We start from the raw sequence: 25,342 nt of genomic DNA on the forward strand, positions 1-25,342 counted from the left end.
CAAAATACCCACTGGCTTCAGCTTATATGATATCAATATCATAGTCTCGTTTTTTTATGTTTTTCTTACACAAAGTAAGATGCTGTGTGTACCTTCTTTTTGTACCAATGCATTTGTGTAAAGAAGTTAGTGTCATGTTTATTTTATGGTGCCGATTCCACAAAACTGTTGGTGCGACAGTCGCAAGCGCATAAATTGGCTGGCGTACGGACACGCAGAACTGCAAGTGGCACAATCTGTCACTTTTTTAATAGAAGAAACAAACAAAAAAACCCTACGTCTTTTAAGGTTCAAGGCCACATCCGAAAGCCAATAACAAGGAAATATCGTGCGTTTACAGCAGCCTGAAGCATCAGCAATTTGATCTGCGTCAACGTGTGAGACAAGACGCCACGGCCCGATTTTAAACCCGTACACGTGGGGTGCGTCACTTCTACTTGCTCAAGTCATTTGTAACGTCGTCGTCCTTAGGGCTGTGTTTGTCATCAGCCTATTATGAGTTATTGCAGCCACTTATGGCAGTGTTGCCACACTCGTGAATATAAATGCTGACCTTGTTTATTTCTGCAGGGGGGGGGGGGGATGTTGGCTACATTGTAGCTAACAATTAACACATTTGGGGGGGGGGGGGAATATACTTTTTTTCTTTTCGGCCACCAATCAAGAGCTTCGGTGGTCAGTAAAATAGTTGAGTACACGTCTCAACTGAACAGTGCTTCATTGATTTCACCGCCTTAGATTCCTGATCAGGTCATCGTTACCCTGTGTAATTCGTTCGAATCCACGCAAGAGCCCTTGCTCTTACATGTTTAGTCTCAGTTATCTGCCAAAAAAAAACAAGTGTCAATAAAAAAACGTTCTCCAGTTTAGTTTTATATTTGAAGTTTGTTAGATGTGTTTTTTCTTTTATTCTGGAGGCGCAAGGTCTTACATCACTCGTTGGAAGGATTAGCTTTTATTTATTTATAACCTGTATATTATTTTAACGCGCCAAGAAAACTGTATTGCATTTTGACAACCTGGAACACCCTGACCAATCAGATTGTCAACTTTGAATGCTAGATGGTGGCCTGTTGAGATGCAATATGTCTTTCGCAAGCAAGACCTGGGAGCAGCCGACAAAGTGTAAATCTATTTGATGCAAATGAGCCATAAGAAACACTGGAAGAGCGAATGATGCAGAAAAGACTGTTAATTGCAAATACACAGTAAATAAGGATGCCGGTGGAGGGTTCAGCTCCTACGTAGAAATTTCGGTTTTTTTTATTGGAGGCTGAAGAGCCTAAACTTCAGAGCACCAGCCACCCGAGACATTTTGGCGAGAGTGGACAATTCAACTTCTGCAGGCATGCTGCAATTTCTGGGGAGAATGACCAAAGCGTGCCACATCATTTAAAGTGCACATTACACGCACTTCTGGACAAGGGTCTCCCCCCCACACCGTGCAGGCTATTTGCCCATGCTTTCACCACGCTGGTCAGTGCAGGTTGGTGAAGGTGGGGAACGTAGACGAGGGGTAGCATACAAGTGCAAACTGTAAAGTGGACTTTATATATTGACATTGTTCGCAAGAGTAGTAAGGCCTCATGGTTTTTTTGTGCCAACATTATTGTCCCAATACATAAAAATTGCCCATAATTAGTTGCACAAAAAATATTCACCACTATACATAACCAAGGCCCTTTACTTAATTAGTTCATTGGGTAAAGCATACAACAATGCTTTCTACCGGCATCAATTTGTAAAAAAAACCAGGGCTTTTGTGTGAGGCTTGTGCTATACGAATGGCACGAACATCAAATTGTACTAAATTATTATTGCAATTTAATTATTACTGCCAATCTCAACGGCCTCACACGGCCGAACAAGGGACGTTGATCTGTACCAAATGGCGGGCGTTCTCTGCACTGCCGTGGCAGTCGGCACAGTGAGCGCGGCGGCGGCGGCGGCAGCGCCCAGCGACGCGCCAAGCCTTCCGCCGTCGTCCTGCTCGCCCATCAACGACGTGTCGTCCATGTCGACGGACCAGACGCTCGCCTCCGACACGGACAGCAGCCTGGAGACGTCCGCAGGGCCCCTCGGCTGCTGCAGGTGACTAGCCGACTGCCTGCGCCACCCTTGCCACCCGTGCCCTTAGCAGTGCACGCGCTGTGCAGTGGGTGCCACCAAACCAAAATCTCGCCCCTCTCCCCCCCCCATTCCCCCGCAAAGGCCAGTCACGGTGCGACGGCGCTCAGGGTAGCCTGCTTAGAAATCACTGGAAGCGCCGACACGATAGTTTCGCCTTTAAGTCAACGTCGATAGCAAACTAGGGTCATCTCGGTTGCATGACGTTTATACGGTGGCGTAGGCCACTGCATGCTGTAGGTAGTTGTGACTGATCTAAATATTTTTCGCTCGAGATTCGCCAAGTTTCCGAGTGGCCCCTCATGAAGGCTCGCCCCAGGCTAAAGACGTAGCTGTGCTGAAGCTGGATGGGACAGAGGATATTGTCGGGTCCAAACTGCTGCAAGGCAACACTCGTCATAAACAGTGATTTGGATATGTAAAAAGAACGGCGTGCTTAAATTGTGTACGCCTTCACTCGGGTAAAAAAAATGTTGCACAAAAACGGGGGCAGGTGTTTTTCCGAAATAGATAAAATTGCTTCCAGTGATTTCAATTGGCCCTCGCCGTAATGTACAAACACATTAAATACAAACTGCTTTAATCATTTTCCTTATGGTTACCTGGTCACTTAAAAGCCCTTTGCATCAGGCTTTCTGCTCATTTAGCTTCTACCCATGCAAGCTGAGCAACTCCTATTTATTTGTGTTCAAATATGTTTGGCCTGAAATATGTGCCAAAAATAAGTAATTTTAGACGCACAAAAAATCCCACAAAGTGATCTCATATCGATATGTAAAGCGCAACAGCGCTTGCTATTTGCAGATGGTGGCTTGGTTTAATTAAGTCTGGGCTAGCTAGGAACGTTCACTATAAAATAAGTTTAGTTAATTCTCTTAACTAAATCTAGTGGTGGTGGCTGTGAGCGATACGAATGGTGCTCAAGCCTCCAGGATTTACAATGATGCATTTATGAATGGCCTTTTTGTAATTCGATGGGCTCGGCATTTTTGACGGTGTTGCTATTTAATCCGTGCGTTTTCATTACGACGCGACGTTGCCGGCAGTGACGTTACGGCCGCTGCATGATGCTCGTTTGCGATGGGTTTTTTTAAAAACCACGCTGTCGACGTTACCAGGGCTGCATGCGACTATATACCAATGAGACGCGAGCTGTCAGGGCAGAGCGGCAAACTGTGCGAAACCTCAAGATGCTGCCGTTTGTCTTTTGTGTGTGTGCGCGTGCGCGCGTGCGCGTGTCTTTATTTGTCTCTTTGTTTTTAGCGATGATTAAGGGTTCGGTGAGCAAGTTAATTTATGAGCGCTGGTCAGGTTGCGATGTATTTATTTATCTATTGCTTACTTTGTTTTGTACTCGACGAAAAGTGCATTTGACGATGGCGTTCAAGTGTTAGTTGAATGTGGGGGGACGGGTTTGTCGGTGGGTGGATGGATTTGGCATGTGCGAAGATGGTTGAGGCGAAAGTGAATCGGCAAAGCGTGGGGAGTTTGGTTAAGTGGAAACAAGGCTTGGTAGGTGAAAATACTTCGGGATATCGGAATGGCGTACGAAAGAGACCAATTATATTTTGAGATTTGAGAATACTTTAAGGTGAATATTAATAGATTAAAAAAGTAATTACTTTCAGCAGAGCTGACTATCGAGTGATTTTATTTTAAGATGTAAACTGCATTAGGGTTATATACTTCAAATGTAAAAAAAACTAACACATTGATACCACATTATGGCTCACAGTATACAACAGCCTATAAAATAGCACCCAGAATGCTCATGCATGTTTAAATTATATTGTTACTACTGTTGTCATGTAATAAACTAAAGCTTAATCAAAAAACATTAAATCATGTTTTCTTTTTTAAAAGCCATTGTCTTTAAATGTTACGTTGAAGTACTTTGTTATAGTTTACAAAGCTTGTATTCATTTATTGCCTTTAAAATAACCCCTTTATACTGCGTTTATTAATCACTCCCACATCAGCACCTGGCTCAATAGAAACCTGTGTTGGCACCATTTGAATTCAGAAAACGATTTGAGTAATTTGGTTTAAAAAAATATATATAATCTAAAATATAATACACTATACAAAGCAAACAACATCTGTAACTCGGCGAAATAAAATGGCGTTTTTTTTACGGAACGAATGTCGTCATCAAGTAAATATTGTATTTAGCCTACGAATTAATATTTTAACTTCCCAAATGAGGAAAAAAAAACACCATTACCGTACTCTTCAATTTCTGCCACAACGTTTCTATTGACAGTGGCCCACTTGTCTTGTGCACCGCAAACAAACGCGTTCATTGTGCTGGCGCTTGAGCCGCGGCAGTGCATGCGGATTGGCGGCGGCTTTTGCAACCGAGCCGCGTCGTCGACGACTAACCGCCCGGCGTGCCGCACCGTTTTTCACCTCGCTCTCCTCTGCTTGTGTTGTAGGTGTTCCATTACCAATGGGAAGTGAGAGGGGCAGTGGGAAGATGTTGCATACTGTGTTGCCGTGACTCGCCGGCCCGTTGTGAGCAGGTCGGCATGTCTCGGTTTGAAACCGCCGCACCTGTGCACACCTTCGCTGCTCTCGCGGCGCGTGTCCCCCCCCCGCGTTCCGTCCTGTCACGGCCGGCCACTTTGCAAGACACCGTTGCGCCACGACAAAAAACCCGCAGCTGCCCAAGTAGATATGCGCAGGATTCGCTTGCGTCGTTAAACCAGAACGAACTTTCTTTTTTTTACCTTTCAATTTTTTGTTTTATATATTCGCCTGTATAATACGTTGTAAATCAAATTTGGATTCTGCCTAGGAATATAGTTGATCGTGTATTGTGGCCTCATTAAATACATCGGTTTATATTTTACCGCCCATTTAACTGTGGCCAACAATCAAAAATGTTTGTGGCCACGTGTAGCAGACATGTAATCCACTTGTCTGGTTTAAAAATGTATAATTTAAATCTACATTTTGGTACAACCGTAGTTTGCAGAGGGATGGGGAATAAAACATTTTTTAAATACATGTTATACTTCCAATATTGAAAACGGCGTTAAATGCAACACATATGCCAATGATTTACTGCATGTAAATTGTCCAATGTAACATTGCGATGCTTAACAATTATTTCGCCGTGCGACTTTGCAGAGTATGCTTTGAGTGTTGCGTTTTGATTACGAGCAAAATAGCGCGAAATAAGCTGCATGAACGCCCTATTACAAGAATAATAGAATAATTAGCGACGACATATTCTTAAACTGTAGTGACACAACAGGTCAGTTGTGTTCAGACAGAACACTTTACATTCTCATGGGCCTTGGCCATATAAAACACAATCCATTGACATACATGCTCTGTAAGACACAAACTGGGTTTTTGGAATTTTCTGTTCAGACAAATGTATACCAGTTAACTCTATAAACATTGAGGGTGTTATTATTCCAAGACACCTTGACAGAGTGGAAGTCACCGATTTTGCCACGGCAGTAAATTTTTTTTTTTACAAATAGTTTTTGAGAGTTAAAATTTCAATGAGCAATGGCCCAGGACCATGGGGTACTGTACTATTTAACTCGTAGCCCATCTTTCTCATTGCAGATGTTTGGTCCAATCCCATAATGAAAACCCACAGAAACGCATCTTATTCATGCCATCTAATATTTACCTGGGAAGGACTCGCTGAGCCTCAAGACTCTTTGCCGAACGTTTCCCTGCATTGAGATTTTTTTGGGCAGTTCCATTAATTGGCGTTTGGCTAAACCCACCGCCCATGAGACGGATGCCACTCGGGCATTAACATCTCCGGGACACAACGAGCAAGCCATGGCGGCCAACCATCCTCGTGATAAGCAGGTGTTTACCTGCTTAGCTTTCCATGGTCTGATGAAATTGGGCGCATTTCGGGTGAATAACTCGCATTTAGGGTGATAACTTGCATTTTTATTTCTTCTAACAAAATCGGGCTTTTTTCTTGCCTTTATTGCAAATGAGGCACTATAAATCTATTCCTGTAAAAGCCTTTACATAAAATGTACTTCAGTGCACACTACCTTTTTCACGTCATTCATTGGTAGCAGTAAATATTGTGCTTCCATTTTACTCTGTTTTGTATATTTTTTAAACATTATTTATTGTCTGTTGGGTTATCATTTGCCGTGTATTGCTTAGACATTGTCTTGACAAACGTTGGTTCGTTGCTGCTGCTTTGTTTGACAGTCGCATTACATTTTTTTTCAAGTTGTCTTCATTCTGGCAAAGGGTTTATCTTGGTATAATTCACATGCACCGATATCATTTGGCGCTTCGCTCTGTGTTTTTGGAAATAGCAAATAGGAGAATATATGTGGCTGGATGAGAATCTACAAAAATGGAGTTTTAATATCCTCACAACTAATTTAATCTACCATCGTGTAGCAAAGCACTTTGCATTATCACCTTAAAAAAAGCTTGCCTGTACCAAAATAATGATTTCACATTTAAGAATCCACTACTCCACACGGCTGTGGCTTCCAAACCCATTTTTTTAGATCATGATCTGTAATCCAGCCCCCATATACTAACTTCTGCTGCTATATTTGGCTGTGATGTAACACAAAATAGAAGTTTGTAACTAATCATGCATTAACTGATAGTAAATGTACTGTACAACTCAGTGCTGTCTCAGACAAGAGAATGCTAAATAAAAAAACTACTAAAAAAAACAATGCTTTATAACCTTGCATGTTTATTTGCTTCAATTAAATTTATTACAGCCTGCTTGGAACGATATAAAAGTAACAGTCGTACCGAATGCTACACAGTCATCTGCATTCATGATAAATACATTTTGGTAAAGGAAATACTGTTAATGGATAACATGGCAGTGTGAATATTTGACGATTTATGCAGTTAAGTGAACGGTTTGCCGACAAAAGCGATACCTTGTGGCTAAACGTTTAGATGCAAGCAGGACACACTTCGTTATCGCACAGAATCCAGCCACCGTTGTTAACTTAGAGACACAACCCACACCCTTGTCCGTACACGTTCCCATTGACGCATTGCCAAAATTTGCGATATTTACATACCTGTCAACCCCTTATTATAGACCAATTCAGACCTTATTGGTCACCCCGTGCTCCTAAAATCTCAAGATTCATCCGACAAAGTCCCGTCACAAGGGAAAAACAAACAGACAAAAAAAAGTTATTTTTCCCAGTATCTAAATGGCTGTACGCCGTATGGACATGAACTCAATTTCCCTGTACAGGAATAGGGGTGAACCGTATGGGTTGACAGGTATGTATTTACGACTTGCATACGAAATAACCCCTGACGAACACTGAAACTTAAACAACGTGTGATCGACTTCCCACTCGTGGGAAATTAACCGTACGTTTGTAACAAATTTAATTTACAAGCACAGACACAATCATAAGTACATTAGTTGGAAATAAACGAAAATATTGTGTTGCGTACAACGCAGCTAAAATCTTAAAGCACTTTTATTACAGTATCGCATTGCAGCGGCCTTTGAACTGAAGGCGTAGACACATACCATGTGCAATGGAGCGATAAATACGAAAGGCAACGCAAGTTGATTTTTAAAGCTTATAAATTACAATGCATTGTTTTTATCACCAAGCTCTGAGGGTGCGGTGTCGGACCTGCATGAAGTCGCCCGCTACCATCGGACGAGATTGTGCACTCTGTAATCAAATTCCTTTTCAACACCAACGTACCTGGAAATTTAATTTTAGGCTTCAAGGCTTCAAGATGTACGTGACTCGGAACTAAATATTGTTCAGCGCATGAAAAGGTTACACCACGAGACGTACATTCTTAAGTAAAATGGAACCCTTAATGTCCGTAAGGCCCCACGGTAATATGCATCTTGACTTTGCACACATTATCGTCGCGTCAATCTATGCAGACGGAGATAGTTTCTTCTCTCCGGGCTCGGCGACTCGGGTGGTCACCAAATAAGATCGTTCAATGCCCCACGAGGACTCGTGATCTCATTGTGGACGCGGTTTTGGTCTCGAGGAAGTTTACGATTTATGAGTTTGAGCAGAATCGTCATATTGTAGAGGTAAACATACACTCGCTTCATCTTCTTGGTTCTTTCGGTAAAGTCACGTAGAAGGGAAGTAATAAAATAATAAAAATAAAACATAATAAAACAATTCTCACGACGTTTCGGCTACAACGCAAGCAGCCGTCTTCACCTGAAGTCACGTAGAAGGGAAGTAATAAAATAAAAAAATAAAACAATAAAATAATTCTCACGACGTTTCGGCTACAACGCGAGCAGCAGTCTTCACCTGAAGACGGCTGCTTGCGTTGTAGCCGAAAGGTCGTGAGAATTTTATTATGTTTTATTTGTATTATTTTATTACTTCCCTTCTACGTGACTTTACCGAAAGAACCAAGAAGATGAATCCCTGCAGTCACGAAAGCTTTAAATCGAAATTTAAATACACTCGCTTGCAAAGCTTTTTGTGGGTCTGCTCTGCACAGCTTACATAATTCCTTAACCACCTCTGGGAGTTCCGGCCTTAATGATTAATTTACAACAAAAGTTAGGAGAGAAAAAAACTACGTACTGTACTCTACTTTTCCTCATTTGATTATTCATTGTATTAGGTCTCTGTCAAATAAAAGACAAGTAAATTGCTGTGACAAATACTGTTGTTAGCCTCGCACCTTTATCTGTATTCTGGGGAGACTGAAATTAGAATCACTATCACTCTGGTCAGACACTCCTAGTTCGATATATCAATAGTTTGTATTTCATATACATACTAGTAAAATACAATACATAATTAAACGTATTTGACCTCGTTATAAAACATATAGGGGTCCCACATCCTAGATTTGGTAGTTTCTTATATTAAATCAAGGGGTCACTGGTTTATATAGACGCCGTATACATTTACTTTTTAAAAGTTAGTTTCCCATATTCCTAGAGGAGCTTATGGAAATATATTTACTGGATCGGCGGTGGAAATTACACTATCCTGTGTCAGGGGCCAGTTCATTCATAAAACAATGTTGTTTTGTCGCTGAATACAATTAATCAGGCACTGCCCTTTTTCCTGGACCCTGGGAGGAATGATCTGCTGGGTCATCTCTTGACTGGAATTTGAAGTTGGGTATCTTCTGATCCGGAGCCTGTTGCTCTATCGAGCTACGCTGGGCTGGTCCCGTGCAATTTGTATGCAAGCACAGACGTGTTTATGATATATGTATGTGTCTGCATGCATACCTGTAAATACTAGGCATGTAACGATGCATAGATTCACCGATTACAATTATGGTTTTGGTACATGCATTGAATCGTGGCGTCCTAAGAGTCAATATTCAATTTGTTGTATGCAATTGGGTCTCGGCACTACATTCACAACAATATAACATCGATTCTTGAATCGAATCATGAGGGTAGGTGAGTCATTACATGCCTAATAAATACGTGAACAGAAGAAATCTGACTTGCGACGCCCTGATCGTCGCTACAACCGCAATACCGCCCTCCAATGGAGGGCACAAACCTTTAAAAATAAACTCATCACATGAAATACTTCGCACGTTCCAGTTAGGTTATCAGCATTTACAGGGATCAACAACAATAAAACGACAACGTGTAGGGGGGGGGGGGTGGGAAAGGTGCAACGAGCAAAACTTTTTCTGTTATCGCGATAAAACAACCACGCGCAAGACGCAACTCCCGTGGCGGGGCGGGGGGGTCATTGCTGCGGCTGCAAGCTTCCAAACGTGGTGAAGAAGCCCTCCATCTCGCGCTGCAGCGCCGCGTTGCGCTGCTCTGCGTCCGCCTGGGCCCTCTCGGCGTTCCTCATGCGGATCTCCAGCATGGTCGTCTTCTTCCTCTCCTGCTCCAGCTCGTCGCTCAGCGCCGTCACCCGGCCCTGCAGCTCCTGCTTGCACGTCTCCAGGCTGGTTGTGGGAGGCGTGGAGGTTGCAGAAAAAGATTAAATGGAACGTTCCTCCTCAATTAAAGCCAGCTCCCGGTTTTATTCGTTCCGACAAAAGTGTTGCCTGCCTGCCTGCCTGCCCGCCCGCTGCCCTGAATGTATCTTAAGTGCACGAGCAGATCGCCATGCATGCGTCAGATCTCGTTATAAAAGCTTGGAAGCGGAGCAGGCTTGAGCCTGCTCAACGTTTTGTATGGGAGTACTTCGTGGCAATTCCAAGTGTCGGGGAGGCTATCAAGGCTGTGGATTCTTGGATCTAACTGTGCATTGCTTTGAGTTGTTAGCAGCACCTCGTGTGTGGGTATCTCTGGGTGCTCCGGTTTCCACCCACGTGGCACAGTCACGAACAGAATGAGCCAAATATCCGAAGTAGCTGTGGACCCTCCTTAAAATTATTATTGAGACTTGGTGTGACTTTCCTAAGTAAATAAGGGGCATTATTATCTTTAGTATATTAATAGATTACCCAGGAAAGTTTTAAGGTTCATGAGCATTTGGTCATTCCCCTTTTGAATTGAGTGTGGGAGGAAGCCAGAGGTACGTAAGAAAAAAAACCCACACTCAATGGGAGTAAGGCACTCGAGCGCTGCACAGATGGCAGAAATCTAATTGTTGTACTGCCTCAAACACCACATTTCCCTGAAATTGCTCTTCTCGTTCAGGCACCATTCGCATGAATCCACCAACCATGCCTTGCACAGTTTTCCCAAAGCTTATCATCTTAGTGGCACGTGCAAACGCTGTACTGTTTTGGGAGGGTGATGTATATGACGACGGATGTGTACAGTACATAGATCAATGACACCAACAACAAAAAGCACCAATAGACTAAATGGAAATATAAATAACTTGGAGGTATTTAAATGAGGTCAATCATGAACGTTTAGATTTTGCCATCGCATTCCAATGGATTCCTTTTAGATGCGTGCAATCGTTATCGCGGCCGCTTTGAGAACTGCAGCACGATTCGGAAGACAGTCCAACACACCAAGAGCAAAGACGATGAAACCTCAGCCTGCAGCGCGCGTTTAACAATGCCGCTTTCGTAATCTCACAAGGAGCCGCAAGGCAGACGGGAGAGCATTTAGACGCCCTCGCGTAACCACACTCACCTCCGTATCTTGCCCTCGTAATCGAGCTTCTGCTTGGACAACTCTATCTGCATCTTCGCCATCAAGTTGCTCAGCATTTGCGTGTTGATCGAACTGGCCGAGTCCGTCGGCGAGAGCATCGGATCCCAGTCGCTGCCGCTGGACTTGAGCCGGTCCCTCTGCGCTGCCGCGCTTTGACCCCTCGCGTCGTCCAGCCAAAACCTGGCGGCGGCGGCGTCGTCACTCGTGCCGGGCGGCTCGTCGCCACAGGACGACGCGTGGTTGCGCGTGCGTGGGGGCTTTGAGACGGAGCTGCACCACATGGCCCCCTCGCACGCGCCCGGCGATCCGTCCGCGTTGCCTGGAGGTGCCACGTTGTCATAGGTCGACTGGCGGTTGGCGGCCATGCCTGCGCCGGGACTGTCCCTGTTTGGTCTCCGCTGGACGGGGGAGTGAGATTCGTCTCTGGGGTCGTCGGCCGAGCCGGCCCACCCGCTCGGCGTCCTGTCGTCGCGGCCCTGCTCGTTCGCTCCCTCGTCGCCGTTGGCGATGGCCGCGTTTTGCGACGGCCTCATCTGCTTCCCCACCGAAATCCTCATCGACGAGTACTTCCTGGCCTTGAACGGTTTGTCCCTGAACAGCTCGGAGGCTATGCCGCCCTGAGCCAAGCTCTGCAATACGTCCTGTGACAAGGACCCGCTTTGGAAGCCCAGTCCGTTCTTTTCGTAGCAACCCGGCTGCTCCGCGCACAGGCTCAGGGGCGATGACAAAGCGCCCCCGTCGGTCTGGGCAGGGGCGCTCGACTCGTCCCACGACACTCCGCTCTCCCTCCGCCGGAAGCCGGTCCCATTTGTTCTGCTCAGAGACGACTTGGGCGCCTCCGGGCCGCGCGCGAAGAGCACGACGTGCTGCTCGATCAAGGTGGACATCAGGTGTTGCACCGTCGTCGCTCCTGCAAATCGGAAATACGTGTTTAGACCGCAGGAATCCGATGAGCTGTGAAGCTAGATTTGAAGCTTTCGTGACTGCAAGGACTCGTACTCTTAGGTTTTTTCGGTAAAGTCACGTAGGTAAAAAATAAAATGAAAATTAATAAAAGTAATATAAATAAAATAATAAATCACGACGTTTCGGAGGCAACACACGTCTCCGTCATCAGGTGGGACCGTCACAGCTAGATTTCTATCCACCAAAATTTACTGATACAGTAAATTTAGCTGTGACGGTCCCACCTGATGACGGAGACTTGTGTTGCCTCCGAAACGTCGTGATTTATTATTTTATTTATATTATTACTTTTATTAATTTTCTTTTTTACCTACGTTACTTTACCGGAAAAAAACCTAATGAAGCTCTTTTACACATGTCCAGTAGTGATCGATTCAAATGCAGATGAGGCCGCGATGTCACCCGTTGCCGATCCATCGTGGTGGATCGACCCGGTAAAGCCGCCCACACCTTCCATGATGGTCGCTGGGTCCTCCACTTTAGGCCTCAGGATGTTTGGTCCGAAGACGGTGGCCAGATTCTGTATACTCATCTTGTTGATGCTGGCGTGCGACTGCACCTCGTACAGGAAGCTGGTGGCAAAGATGTCATATGTCGGTACACTGGTTAGAACACCAGCCTGTCTTCTTGAACTGTGGTGTATTAGCGAGCACTCTGTTTTGAGCTAAAAGGGATTCAGCTTTTTTTTTTGACAGAAAGAGCACCAATGCATTTCGACCACCCGTAGTGTCGTTCAAAGGCAAATTTTGAACTGTACGATTTAGAGGTGCTGCAAAACTGTTTTCATCATAATACGGCATCTTTAATATTCACAAAAGTTATTCCCTCAGAAGCTGTGGCAACATGAACAAATGCAAAATTACTCTGATGAAAGCCAAAGAACTTGAGAAAAACGGCTCCTCGACAAGAACCATTTTGGTTCGTGTGGTGTTGGTGGTGCTTGCCACTGGCCCTGTTTGTTTGTACCGAGTCATTGCTTAGATTACTACAAAAATAGATCGATATATCAACCATTCTCTATCCACCAATGGATGAAGGCCCCCCCCCCCTTGCCCCCCCCCCATGTAATATCAGTAATTTGGGTTTTTTAGCCATCCTTTTTAACTTTTTTTATGAACCTCAATTGCCACTCGGTAATTTCTCCAAAAGAGGCCCTTGACATCTCCACGTCTCTCTGGCCACAAGTAATCCACCTCACTGGGCTGCCTTGTTAAATTAATGACGGCGAATTACATTTTAGTGGGGAAGAGACTTACCTGCAAATGTACTTGAGGAGGTTGAAGTTTGCGAGTGGGAGGCTGTTCGCAAGTTGAGTCAGTTCCTTTACTCCCTGCCACCGGACAGAAACACACCACACACACACGCAAGACTTTTAAACAGCACAATCAATTAATGAGACTTTAATATCTAAATACGTTAACATGTATTAAAATGCTATAAATAAATAAAAATCGGTGGGCGGGTGGCTAAGAGGCCAAAGTAATGAGCTGACAGCGCTGAGCTGCGTTCTAATCCGAGAAGCTGGCCATGATTAAGCCAGGGGCTCTGGAGTGCTTTGAGTTGATGGTCTCGGCCCACTCTCCAATGTTTCACTGCCACGTGATGAATAGTTCTACACAGCACGGGTGTGTAGAAAATGCTGCCCCTCACCTAGGGTGGATTCTAGTAGGTAACTTGCAGGAAACTAAGTAGTAGTTCTGTGATGTCTTCTTCCATGAGCCATTCTGTATTACCTAGCCCCCAGGGGTGATAGCTGATCTGTGAGTGTTCTAAATGGATTCTTTGTCTAATGACACAGTACCGATAGCATAATTGGAATTAGTTCATTCAGAGCCCAGCCTTTATCACTTAAGACATTTTCAAAATGCTTCCCGTTCCATAATTCTAATACGTTTCTCTTTCAGCTCTGCGCCGACACCATTAATTAGCAGTTACATTTTAATAAATACAAAATCGGGGAAACGCATTTACCGTATTGTGACAGCTTCTCTGCAATAACAATTATTAGCAGCAAAGAGGTGTTTGTTTAGAGAAAATAAATCTGTTGACAAAGTGTAATTACACTCGATGTCAGCGTGTAACAATGTGTTTGCCGAAGCTCAAGGGTGAAAGAGATTACCCATTTTTATAGGAGGAAAAATTTATCGTATTTTTACAGATACTCTCAGCAGAATTCACAGTGCAAACATGCATTGTGGCTTTGTGTGTGCAATCGAACGATGCTCGGCGGCAACTCTTCGCTTTTCATCAACAGCAGATTTTGATCGTCAATTACAATTCCCACTCGTTATCAATATAGCGGCTTGTCATTAAGCATACTAATAAAGTCCTGTATTCGTCAAGGAAAAGCCTCACCGCTTTAAGATATTTCGGTCAATACCTTTGAAGTCGTGTCTGCACGTGGCAGGAAACCAGAATAACCCAAGGAAAAAAAAACATGCAGACAAGGGGATAACAATCAAAGCTCTGCACAGAGGGATTTAAGAATCCATTCCCGTATTGGTCACTTGGCAGCCCAAGCCTCTAAACAACCTGGTATTCAAATTTTGATTTGGACCTGGTATTCCCAATCAGACTTCACGTTCAATATCGGCTCGTTGTTACTTTCTCACCCGCCCCTACTGGACATATGTGGGGGGAAAAAAGAGCGTCAGTGCTCATCGCATCCTGCCGGTCCAAAAGATTCCGCTTCAATAACCCGAGGTGCTTCAACCCTGCCCAGTGTCCGACATCGGACGAGATGCGATCGTAGGCGGCGTGTCGCCCTTCCCCTTCTTCAAGTTTAATGTATTGGGTATAGCCCTGTGAGCCATTCGGCTCTTGAATCGGGTGCAACCGCAACAAACAAAAAAACATGAACAAGAAAACATCTTAAAGTGACTATGTGCAAACAGAAAATCCAAAAAAAGACAGCAAAATATTACAGAAAAAGCACCGTACACCAACACTGCAAAAATCCCAGTGGGATGCAAGTCAAACAACAACAACCACAAGACAACTTAGATTAAGGCCATCAGTCTAACTCTGTACTACAACAAACAAACATGGCCAAACCGAAAAACTTTTCAAAAATCACCAAAATAAAGCCATAAAAGCAATGAAACAGTGATCATAGGAACTGTGACCGAATTTTAACAATAAACGACGTGAACAACATGTACTACCACCAAACTCTGCAGCCATAGCTGGCCTGCATGAGTCACTCCACAACAGCAGGAGCGTCAGTCGGAGTGTCAACATTTTTCAATGCACCTTTAAGATCAGCGCACTAAATCAAAAACACAGATCATACTTCTTCCGTACGACCGGTGCAGATGCGGCTCAACGACTGCAATTTCACAACTCCGGTGGACGGGAGGAAAGGGGGGGGGGGGGACCGACCACCAGCAAAATCGGTGTCATTCGCTCGCGATGCGTTGCCCGTGAGAGCAAACGACCGCCAGGGGGAGGAATCGCCCCACGTCCAGAGTTGAAAGAGCGGATCGGCGGCCGAAATCCGGAGGAATCCTTCCCCCCCCCCCCCCCCCAATTTCTGGATGCGGCGCCCCCGTTCTTGGCAGCCGAAGAGAACGACGCCGCAAAATAAATAAATAATCTCATCGTCGAGGAGCCGAGTGTGGAAGCGCCGGGCTCATTATGACCTCGACCTCTCTCGCACGGCAACTGTGGCTCGCGCTGAACGTGGTCAAGACGCGCGTTACACCGTCCCACGAACGGGAAGGGGTCACGAACTCCTGCTGGGTGGTGGTGGTGAAAGTCCGAACCATCGAAAAACACATCCTGGCCGTGTTGCTGCCATCCACACAGCGTCACGCAGCCTCATTGGATTGGTTGAAACAACTTCGCGTTGAACCGATAACGCGTTTCAAAACGATTGCTTTTCCACCCCGCCGTACGCGAAAGAGGAAAACGGCATGCGAAATGTAGTGCGCTAACCACTGTGCCACCGCTCCCCTCCCCCCCACATACGTGAAGGATTCTCTGGAGCACCCCAACTATCATCGCTCTTCGCTCGTGGAGCCAAACACAAACTCCTCCCGCGGGTCAATATTTAACCATGGTCTGTTTAAACATGGCATTTAGTGCTTGGGAGTGATAACACCGATTAAACATTCTGCGAGCAGAATGTCCACTTTTTACGATTTTCGTTTTACGGATTCTTCATTGATACAATAATGCCGACTACTGTGTTGTTCAGGATAGAGGTGGCAATTTAAAAGGGGAACTCGCGTTAGAACGATGGTAAAAAAATAAGCAACAAAATGCAGCCAATGAAAACGTATCTCTGATGTTGCTGAAAACTTGTTCATTTTGTCTTTTTCACCAACTTCAACCCGGTTGTTATATCGGCATCACGGCACGTGAGCAATGAGGATGGCCCACGGAATGTGACAACACAGAACTGCTTCTGTGACCGCTTCACGTGACCTCATTTGTCACCACTAGAACATAAAATCCACATTCCCACCCATCCTGCCCCAGATAAATGTTTGTCATGTAGCAGTCAAACCTATTATTTGTTTACTCTTTGTTTCTTTCGGTAAAGTCACGTAGAAAGAATTTAAATAAATAATAAGAATACGACGTTTCGATTGCAACACAAGCAGCCGTCATCAGGTAGAACTAAATTTGAGAGAGAGACAAAACACAGACACGGAGACACACACACAGACACACAAGCAGAGAGAGACAACACAAAGACACAGTGTGTCTATGTTGTGTGTCTCTCTGTGTGTGTCTATGTTGTGTGTCTCTCTGTGTCTCTGTGTTGTCTCTCTCTCTGCGTGTTTGTCTGTGTGTCTATGTTGTGTCTCTCTCTGTGTGTGTCTGTGTTGTCTCTCTCTGCTTGTGTGTCTGTCTGTGTGTCTATGTTGTGTGTCTCTCTCTGTGTCTCTGTGTTGTCTCTCTCTGTCTGTCTGTGTTGTGTCTCTCTCTGCTTGTGTGTGTCTGTGTGTGTATGTTGTGTGTCTCTCTCTGTGTGTCTCTGTGTTGGCTCTCTCTGTGCGTCTCTCTCTGTGTGTCTATGTTGTGTGTCTCTCTCTGTGTGTCTGTGTGTTATCTCTCTCTCTGTGTCTCTGTGTGACTCTCTCTGCTTGTGTGTCTGTCTGTGTGTCTCCGTGTCTGTGTTCTGACTCTCTCAAATTTAGTTCTACCTGATGACGGTTGCTTGTGTTGCAATCGAAACGTCGTACTCTATTATTTAATAAATTTTCTTTCTACGTGACTTTACCAAAAGAAACAAAGAGTAATTCCTGCAGTCACGAACGCTTCAAATCAAGTTTCAATTATTTTATAATTCTGAGAGCTGAAATGTTGCCAAATGAAGTGGAAACCAACATCGATTTTGACTTTGTATGCAGTCATTGATGACCGCATTGAGGACTCCAAGTTTAACTATGGGCGGCTATCAGGATAAAAACTAAAATTCAGGATCTCAGCAATGTTGTTGTAAATGAATATTGATTCCTCAGAATATTTGTTTCCACAAGAACCAACATGCAACCACATTGGGTCAGGGACCACATTGGGTCAGGACAAAGTTGGAACCAAAAAGATTAATACTATACTAAAACGAAAATCGAGCCACTGTTTCACAAAAAGGGCGAGAAAATGATCTTACATATCAGGTTTTAGTCTATACGTGGACACAGACTCGCATGCAAAGATTGCATTGCTATTAAAACCAAGCAGGAACCAATATTCGAAAGGAGAAGCAACACGTCCAACTATTGCCGACTACCTAGTGGGGAACAAATATTCGTTCATGGCACAACAAATATTCGTTCATGGCACAACAAATATTCGTTCATAGCACAACAAATATTCGTTCATGGCACAACAAATATTCGTTCATGGCACAAGAAATATTCGTTCATGGCACAACAAATATTCGTTCATGGCACAACAAATATTCGTTCATGGCACAACAAATATTCGTTCATGGCACAACAAATATTCGTTCATGGCACAACAAATATTCGTTCATGGCACAACAAATATTCGTTCATGGCACAACAAATATTCGTTCATGGCACAACAAATATTCGTTCATGGCACAACAAATATTCGTTCATGGCACAACAAATATTCGTTCATGGCACAACAAATATTCGTTCATGGCACAACAAATATTCGTTCATGGCACAACAAATATTCGTTCATGGCACAACAAATATTCGGGGAGGGGAACATTTACTCGCCAGTTTGACGGCTTTATTTCTTAAATCAAATGTGAGTGCTCTGGGACGGTCCTAGCCCTCTCATATGATAACCCCCCCCACCCCCCACCTTCTTAGACCTCCCCTCGCGTGTTAATTTGAATAAAAGTTCAGCCGCACGTCGGAAAATGAGAGTGAAGAAAGAGAATCTACGAGCAGGAGAAAAACAAATGTAGGACGTCGGTGTTCGCTTGTTTGCGCTCGACAGTGGTGCCACTAACCTCGCTCTGGTTCTTGGCCAGGAGAGAAGCACAAGAGAGGAACTCGCTGTACAGGGAGAACGGCACCACGGGCTCGGGCAGCTCGCGCAGGTAGAGCTTCACGAGGGAGGCCACCGTGTGGACGTCCGTGTCCCTGCGGAGCCGCACGCCCGGTAAAAAAAATTTACAGCGCTCGCGACACACGATCACGACATGCTCGCGACACGCTCGCGACACGCACACGCGTGTGACGACGCTTGCGGCACGCGCGCGACACGCACACGCACACACACGTGTGACAACGCTTGCGGCACGCGCGCGACACACACACGTGACAACGCTCGCGACACGCTCGCGACACACACACGCACACGTGTGACAACGCTTGCGGCACGCGCGCGACACACACACGTGACAACGCTCGCGACACGCTCGCGACACACACACGCACACGTGTGACAACGCTTGCGGCACGCGCGCGACACACACACACGTGTGACAACGCTTGCGGCACGCGCGCGACACACACACGACACACACACGTGACAACGCTTGCGGCACGCGCGTGACACACACATGACACACACGCGCTCGGGAGACACAACAAACACCGCGGGCACGTGGGCGCTCGGCTTTGGCCCTGCGACGTGGAAGGGGGCCTTCGGATTCAGAACGGAAAAATAAACCCAAATTTATTGTTATTGTCGTGTACTGCGGTCACGTGGGGGTTGTCTGATGACGTGGTGGGAAGGCCTTCGGCTGGCAGTGCATTGAGAAGGTCTCAACGTTATTTGCTGAACTGTGGGGCAATGCTGCGGGGAAGGCTTTGTAGCTGAAAGAGCCAACATTGTGTACGCGGAAATGCTTTTTGTATTGAGGCAGAACTTTTCTCAGTGTCTCCACACGTAAATAAAATGTGTTTTGGTCCACCGGACTATTCGCTTTCCAGAACCAATATCACCAAGCAGCATTTGTTTAACCAAGCAAACTGTGGACCGGTTTCAATCTTCTGGGTCTCATCAGCAGAGCCAGCCTTGTGAAACAAAATGCTGCCGGGTTGGTTACCAGATGCCCTTAGCTCAACAACCATTATAAACTTCTCCCCTTAACCAGCATGGTGAAGTACGGTCAAACAACCCTGACGACTGGCATGGGCAGTCCTTCATCTAGCAGTGAATTGACAAGGCCTGTGAATTATTATTACTATTTACAACGATTCTAGATTTGAAGCTTTCGTGACTGCAATTATTCATATTCTTAGGTTTTTTTCGGTAAAGTCACGTAGGTTCAAATCCAAATTTACTTTTATTCATTTATATTTTTTACCTACGTGACTTTACCGAAAAAACCTAAGAATATTTACGAATGCAACGTGGCTTTGACAGATCACGTGAGCTGACATCGCAATACTTTGGCCGGGTCATGATGCCTCATCCCAGCGGTGTCTTCATTGCCCATCCGCCCGCCAGACGGTGGTGGTGGTGGTGGGGGCTTCCCTGCTCTCTCCTTTGGCCCGTTTCATTGCATCCGGAGAGAAGCGCAGTCCATGGCCAAGTGAAAGTGCAATGGGAGAACTTTTTTTATATAAATGAGATGTTTATGCAATCGTCCGAGAACTGGGCGGAGAAACGACTCCCCATATTCACAAGCAACCCCCTCCGGTTTAATCCCGAGTGGTAGACAAAAGCTTAAACCCAGAGAATGGCAGTGCCGATTCAGCACTCTTTAATACGTGTCAAAGCCACCCAACTCCCGCCCCCCCCCCTCCAAATTACCCAGACACCTCTTGACAGCGCAACAGCGCACGTGTGGCTGCAGGCGGCTCTCTCGCGCCTCAACAGCAAAAAAACGAACGCTTGTTTATTTCACTGCGTAATTTTGCCCTGAAATAGGCAGAAGGAATTTCGTTGCTCCCCGCGACTGAAACCGTTCGTTTTGTATGTGGGTACGTACGTTGGAACTTCTTTCGCGCCGTACGTAACCGACCTTGCCAATAGGAGGTGCGGTTTTTACTGCCAAGTCAGCTCCTCGCCAACGAGACCGCCCCCCTCTCCACCCCCGTCACAATTCTCGTTTTATTGTTTTTCCCCATTATAGCCGCAGCATGGGCTTTTCTTTTTGTCGTCCTCACGATTGCTTTCATTGCTTTTTGTGTGAACGAAACTCTGCCGCACCGGCCACCCTCTCTTCACACATGCATTGCCCGAGGGCTAACTTTGCTTGGCCCTGGCCATCAGCAACCGATCGCTCGTCCGCACGCGTTTCTGCGCGCATCCGACGCCTTGGGTACGCAGGTCGATACAAATATAACTGCGTCTGTTTAAGTCCTGTCCCTGGTAAAAAATAAAAAAAACACCTCGATGTTTTGGCTGGCTGGCATTCTTCAGGAAATACTGAGGGTTTACAATATTTGCAAAAAAAAACACAGGGCCATATCACTGCAGCACTCCGCATACAAATGGGCACTAAAAAAAGCAGACAATGCACACAGCTTTACAATGCGTATAAAATAATACGGTGCCGTTGATTGCTTTTCAGGACAAAACGAAAGACCTTGAAGAAAGGACGTGGTCTTGCATGCCTCTCAAATCCATCATCCTTTGAACCACTCACTCGCACATCACTCTTATTCGCCGATTCGAGCAAAGCCCGTGCCGTCCACTGCTTTCGAGCGCTTTAGCCACGCCGATAATAGATCCGTCAAACGTGTTGCATGTTCTCGCCGGTATTATGGGGACTGAAGGGAGTTGTGTTCTGTCGAAATTAAAAGACGTTATTATATATATTAAATAAGAAATGCTGCGTGCTGCGGTTGAGCATCGGCTGGCGTCGCGACTCTCGTCGGAGCGAGTGGCACGCGCCGAGAGCCGGTGCTGTTCACTGTCGAACGTTCCGCGTCGTTGTCACCGTCAGCGCTCTCGCGCAAGCCAATGAGCGCGCGCGATCTTTAAAGGCCGCAAATATCGTTCCCGCTGGCGATGAATGAAAAAAGATGGTGAAGATGTTGAAGAAGAAGGAGAAAAAAACGACGCATGCGAGGATACTGACGTTGAAACGAAAGACGGTGGGCGAGAATGATGATGACGACGACGACGATGACGATGATTACGGTTTTACGACGTTATTAAAGAGTCGACAGTTACACGCCGATGTTTGTTATTGACAATGATCGTGATGATGATGATTATTATTATAGTACTACAGTGCGTCGTGTTATTTTTCAGAGATGTCTTTGGGTTATTTTTGGGTTGAAGTAAAGGTATGTTCCAGCGTACTCAAATAAAGTCTATTGTACATTTCCGCGCGCCTGCCCTCTGGCTTGTTTTAATTGTTTTTACTTGGCGAGAGCAAATTCCAGCAGGGATGTTCTCTGCAAGGGGCAAGCAAAAAGAAAGGCGATTGACTGCAGTTATTTCCTGTGTTGCTACAAGGTCGTAAGCGTGCCAAGCCACACGGGGATTAGTAGGAGCCCTGAACGCGTTCAGCAGCGTCCACAGCCAGCGGTGTAACTACTACACGGGTGCTGCTGGGATTAAACGAAAACATTTGCGTTTTCTTGGGTCTACTGGAGGTTCCTTTTATCACGGTTGCTGAGCACAGGCCCAAATCAAAAGCAAATTACAAGGGCATTCGGCGTCCTTGCCATTCCCAAAGTGCAAGGCTATCTGCCGTGTACTCCAATACGCTCATACGATCTGCCTTGTTACATTTATACTGCTGGGTGGATGGAGGCCGGGGGGGGAATTTAAGAAACTTTCCCATTTTTTCATCTGCCACGCCAGGAGGTGAACATCTGGATTGTAAGTCCAGTGTCCTATCCGTTAGGCCACGGCAGTATTTCTTATGCCTGTAACAGCCGCGAACTGAAGACTGCTGCTTGGAGCGCAGATGTTTTAACATGCAAGTATCTACTGCAGCTTGTTTATGAGAAGGAAACCAATCGCTCCACCCACCACTGCGGAGGCTGGGTCTGGCATCAATTCAGGCATGCGGTGTGCGACATCCCCACGCGGTGTGGTCAAGCGACTTAAACCCGAGCGCGAGCGGCCAGGATCCCCCGCTAAGTTGCTGCTCCTGGACGCGTTGTCGGGGGAGCTGTGATGAGGCACTGGAGTTAGGAACTCTGGACCAGAGGTAAGAATTTGGCAACAACAAAAAAAGTCGCTTGACAGTTATGGGAGATGAAATGCATCTGCTGAGACCTTGAAGAATGTTAAGATCACGCAGTCTTTTTGGGGGTTTTTTTGTCCTAGAGGATTTGTTTTTATGTTAATTTTTCCCAAAGAATATATTTTTTAAACAGTTTTGGGTTGATCTTTTGCTTCTTGCTCTGTTTAGCATGTCGGTTTGCTACGGTCTCCGTGAAAAATAACGGGACTACAAAGATCGATGCCAAACTTAGTCACGCAGTGTCTGGGTTGAGTCTGGGTTGAGTCTGGATATCGCTTGGATGGGTGACCACCACACCAAAACAGGTGTCGTAGACTTCCGCAGCGCTGCATTGTCAGTGGTCAGCAATGCAGCGAAATACGCCGTGATACTGCACTCAGCTCGCAAAATCTGTGCTCCCTGCCTTCGTCAACCCTCACTGTCCAGCATGGAGAAGTTAATCGGGCGCCGCGGGGGCGGCTTGTTGGAAGTGAACACGGGGCTTCATTTGGGGCACTGTGGTGGCAAGGTGTTATCTCCCTCGCCTGGGATGCAGCAGGAGGTCGTGGGTTCGACTCCGACCATGACGCCTGCTGTATATTCGGAGTTTGCGTGTCTCTCTCCTCGTGGTCGCGTGGATTTTTCTCCGGGTCCTCCGGTCTTTCCCCTCCATGTTTAGAATCAACATCACTCGTTTAGAGTATTTGGCTGCTATAAATGTCCACGTGATAAGCCACTTTGTTGAGCTATCATTTGTGGCCAGGTCGCTTCTAAAAAAAGCTATATTATAGCTCAGCAGGCCTTAACTGGTAAAATTAAAAATAGTTTGTTTTGGTCAGACAACTCCCAAGACCTACACGGAGCATGGGAAGATCCTCACCGCAGCGGCGGGTTGACAAAAAAATGTGTAAACACGAACCCGTCAAAGATGGGGCGTTCGCCGCAGTCGAAGGCCTCTTGCAGCTCGCGCACCAGGTTCGTCTGGCCCGGCAGACGGAAGAGGCCCTCCTCGGCCAGGCCCTGGCAGCGGATGAAGTTGACGCACTGAGTGACGAGCAGCGGGGCTGGCGCCGTCACCCCGTCTGAGCCCGTCTCGCTCCGCACCGTCTCCTCCAGCCGCTGGCCAAACACTCCTATGGGCAAACGAGCAGGCGAGTGGGTAGGGCGAGTGAATAAATGAGCGAGTGGATGAGTGAGCGAGTTATTGAGTGTAGGGATGAGAAGGTAAGATGGTGAATGTGTGAGTGAGTGAGTGGATGAGCGAGTGTGTGAATGAGTGAGTTATTGAGTGGGTGGATGAGAAGGTGAGTTGTGAGTGGGCATGTGAGTGGATGAGCGAATGAGTGCGTGAGTGAGTAAGCGGATAAGTGGGTGAGCGAGAGGGTAAGTGGGTGAGTAGGTGAAAGGGTGGGTGACTGAGTGAATGAATCCGTCAGCATGAGTGAGTGCACAGCTCCGAGACTTATAACACAGTTCACTTTGGATTATTACAGTCCTGTTTCTAAATCCAACCACATCTCAAGATGCTATACAGACGTGCGGCAGGTGGGCTTCCTGGGAAAAGGAAATTTAATTAAGAAAGATATTGTAACAGTCGGTCAACGGCAGTGAAGAGAGTGAGGTCTTGAGCCTGGACTTGAACAGGGCCAGGGAGTCAATATCACACACGGCCGGGGGAAGTGAGTTCCAGACGATCGGGCAGCACAGGTGAAGGAGCAGCCTCCCCCTCCGAGCCAAGGTTGACTGGAGGCTTTGATATGAATCCTCAGTTGCCCGAGCGGAGAGTGCACGGAGGGCCGGGGGGTAAAATGAGAGGGGAAGAGGTAGGTGGACACCGGAGAACCCGGTTTAATGACGGGTGGCTGAAACCCGGATTCTAACTAGGATCTCAACGGTGGCAGCTCAGTGCTCTGACCCATGACCAACCCCTGGACCACCTCTCCCGTTAATCCATCTTAATTGATCCCTGCAACCGGGTGGTGTTCTCTGGCAAGGGCAGCCCAGGGAGGCAGCCGCGGGCTCTTTTAGGGGTGGGCAGAGCCCACCGCCCGCAGCGTCCGGGGACGAGTGCCGCGGCCGAAAGCGCCACGGTCCCTTCGAGGAGGGCCTTAGCTCTCTGGGGTGGCGCAGAGCCCCCCGTCCGTTCGCCTGCGGCTGTCATAAGGTCCAACCGGGCGTTTGTCGGGGACATATTCCACGCCCACGTTGTGGCGGTCTCGGCAAAATCAAGCAGTTATGGATTAAATACATAAACGAATGGGCAAATAAAAATATGAATAAATAGATTATGGTCGCCATGTAGATTCGATATAGTTTCAGTGAACATAAAACCCATGAATACTTTCCCATACCTGATGTTAACATTTTGGCGTAATTATCCCGCACATAGAAATCGCAATAGGATTTACAATTTTGATTCAAATTTGCAGATTGTCTGTATGAAATACAAATTAAATAAAAACATATACATTCCACACGAACAGCCATACCACAAGTAGATGACAAGTTAATGCAATGTAGGTGTATATTATGCATCCCGTGATAGTCCCAATAAAAACATCTAGGAAATCCAAAACCCTCCACTCGCTCTCAAT

At 46.1% G+C, this 25,342-nt stretch overlaps 2 protein-coding genes across 11 annotated transcripts in view; one reads left to right on the plus strand and one right to left on the minus strand.

The window, feature by feature from the left end:
* Positions 1-6,059, plus strand: part of LOC133350571 (mitogen-activated protein kinase 8) — a 39,647-nt gene extending 33,588 nt beyond the window's left edge. Inside the window, exons 12-13 of one of the 2 annotated variants that reach the window (XM_061565049.1) lie at positions 1,920-2,091; positions 4,563-6,059. In XM_061565049.1, coding sequence (XP_061421033.1) covers positions 1,920-2,091; positions 4,563-4,587 — 197 coding nt within the window. In that variant the 3' untranslated portion in view covers positions 4,588-6,059. Of the gene's footprint in view, positions 1-1,919 lie in introns of both variants that reach the window. The other variant, XM_061565050.1, reaches the window with a different exon arrangement.
* A 2,424-nt stretch (positions 6,060-8,483) lies between these two features.
* LOC133350570 (rho GTPase-activating protein 24-like) overlaps positions 8,484-25,342 on the minus strand; it is a 101,819-nt gene continuing 84,960 nt past the window's right edge. For all 9 annotated transcript variants that reach the window (XM_061565044.1, XM_061565043.1, XM_061565046.1 and 6 more), the window contains 6 exons: positions 23,668-23,881; positions 18,621-18,753; positions 13,438-13,511; positions 12,632-12,753; positions 11,195-12,125; positions 8,484-10,044 (listed from right to left, as the gene is read on the minus strand). In XM_061565044.1, coding sequence (XP_061421028.1) covers positions 9,837-10,044; positions 11,195-12,125; positions 12,632-12,753; positions 13,438-13,511; positions 18,621-18,753; positions 23,668-23,881 — 1,682 coding nt within the window. In that variant the 3' untranslated portion in view covers positions 8,484-9,836. The remainder of the gene's footprint in view (positions 10,045-11,194; positions 12,126-12,631; positions 12,754-13,437; positions 13,512-18,620; positions 18,754-23,667; positions 23,882-25,342) is intronic.

This window comes from Lethenteron reissneri, chromosome 34 (assembly GCF_015708825.2).
Source record: "Lethenteron reissneri isolate LAM-NWPU_2019-01 chromosome 34, ASM1570882v1, whole genome shotgun sequence".
NCBI classification, from domain to species: Eukaryota; Metazoa; Chordata; class Hyperoartia; order Petromyzontiformes; family Petromyzontidae; genus Lethenteron; species Lethenteron reissneri.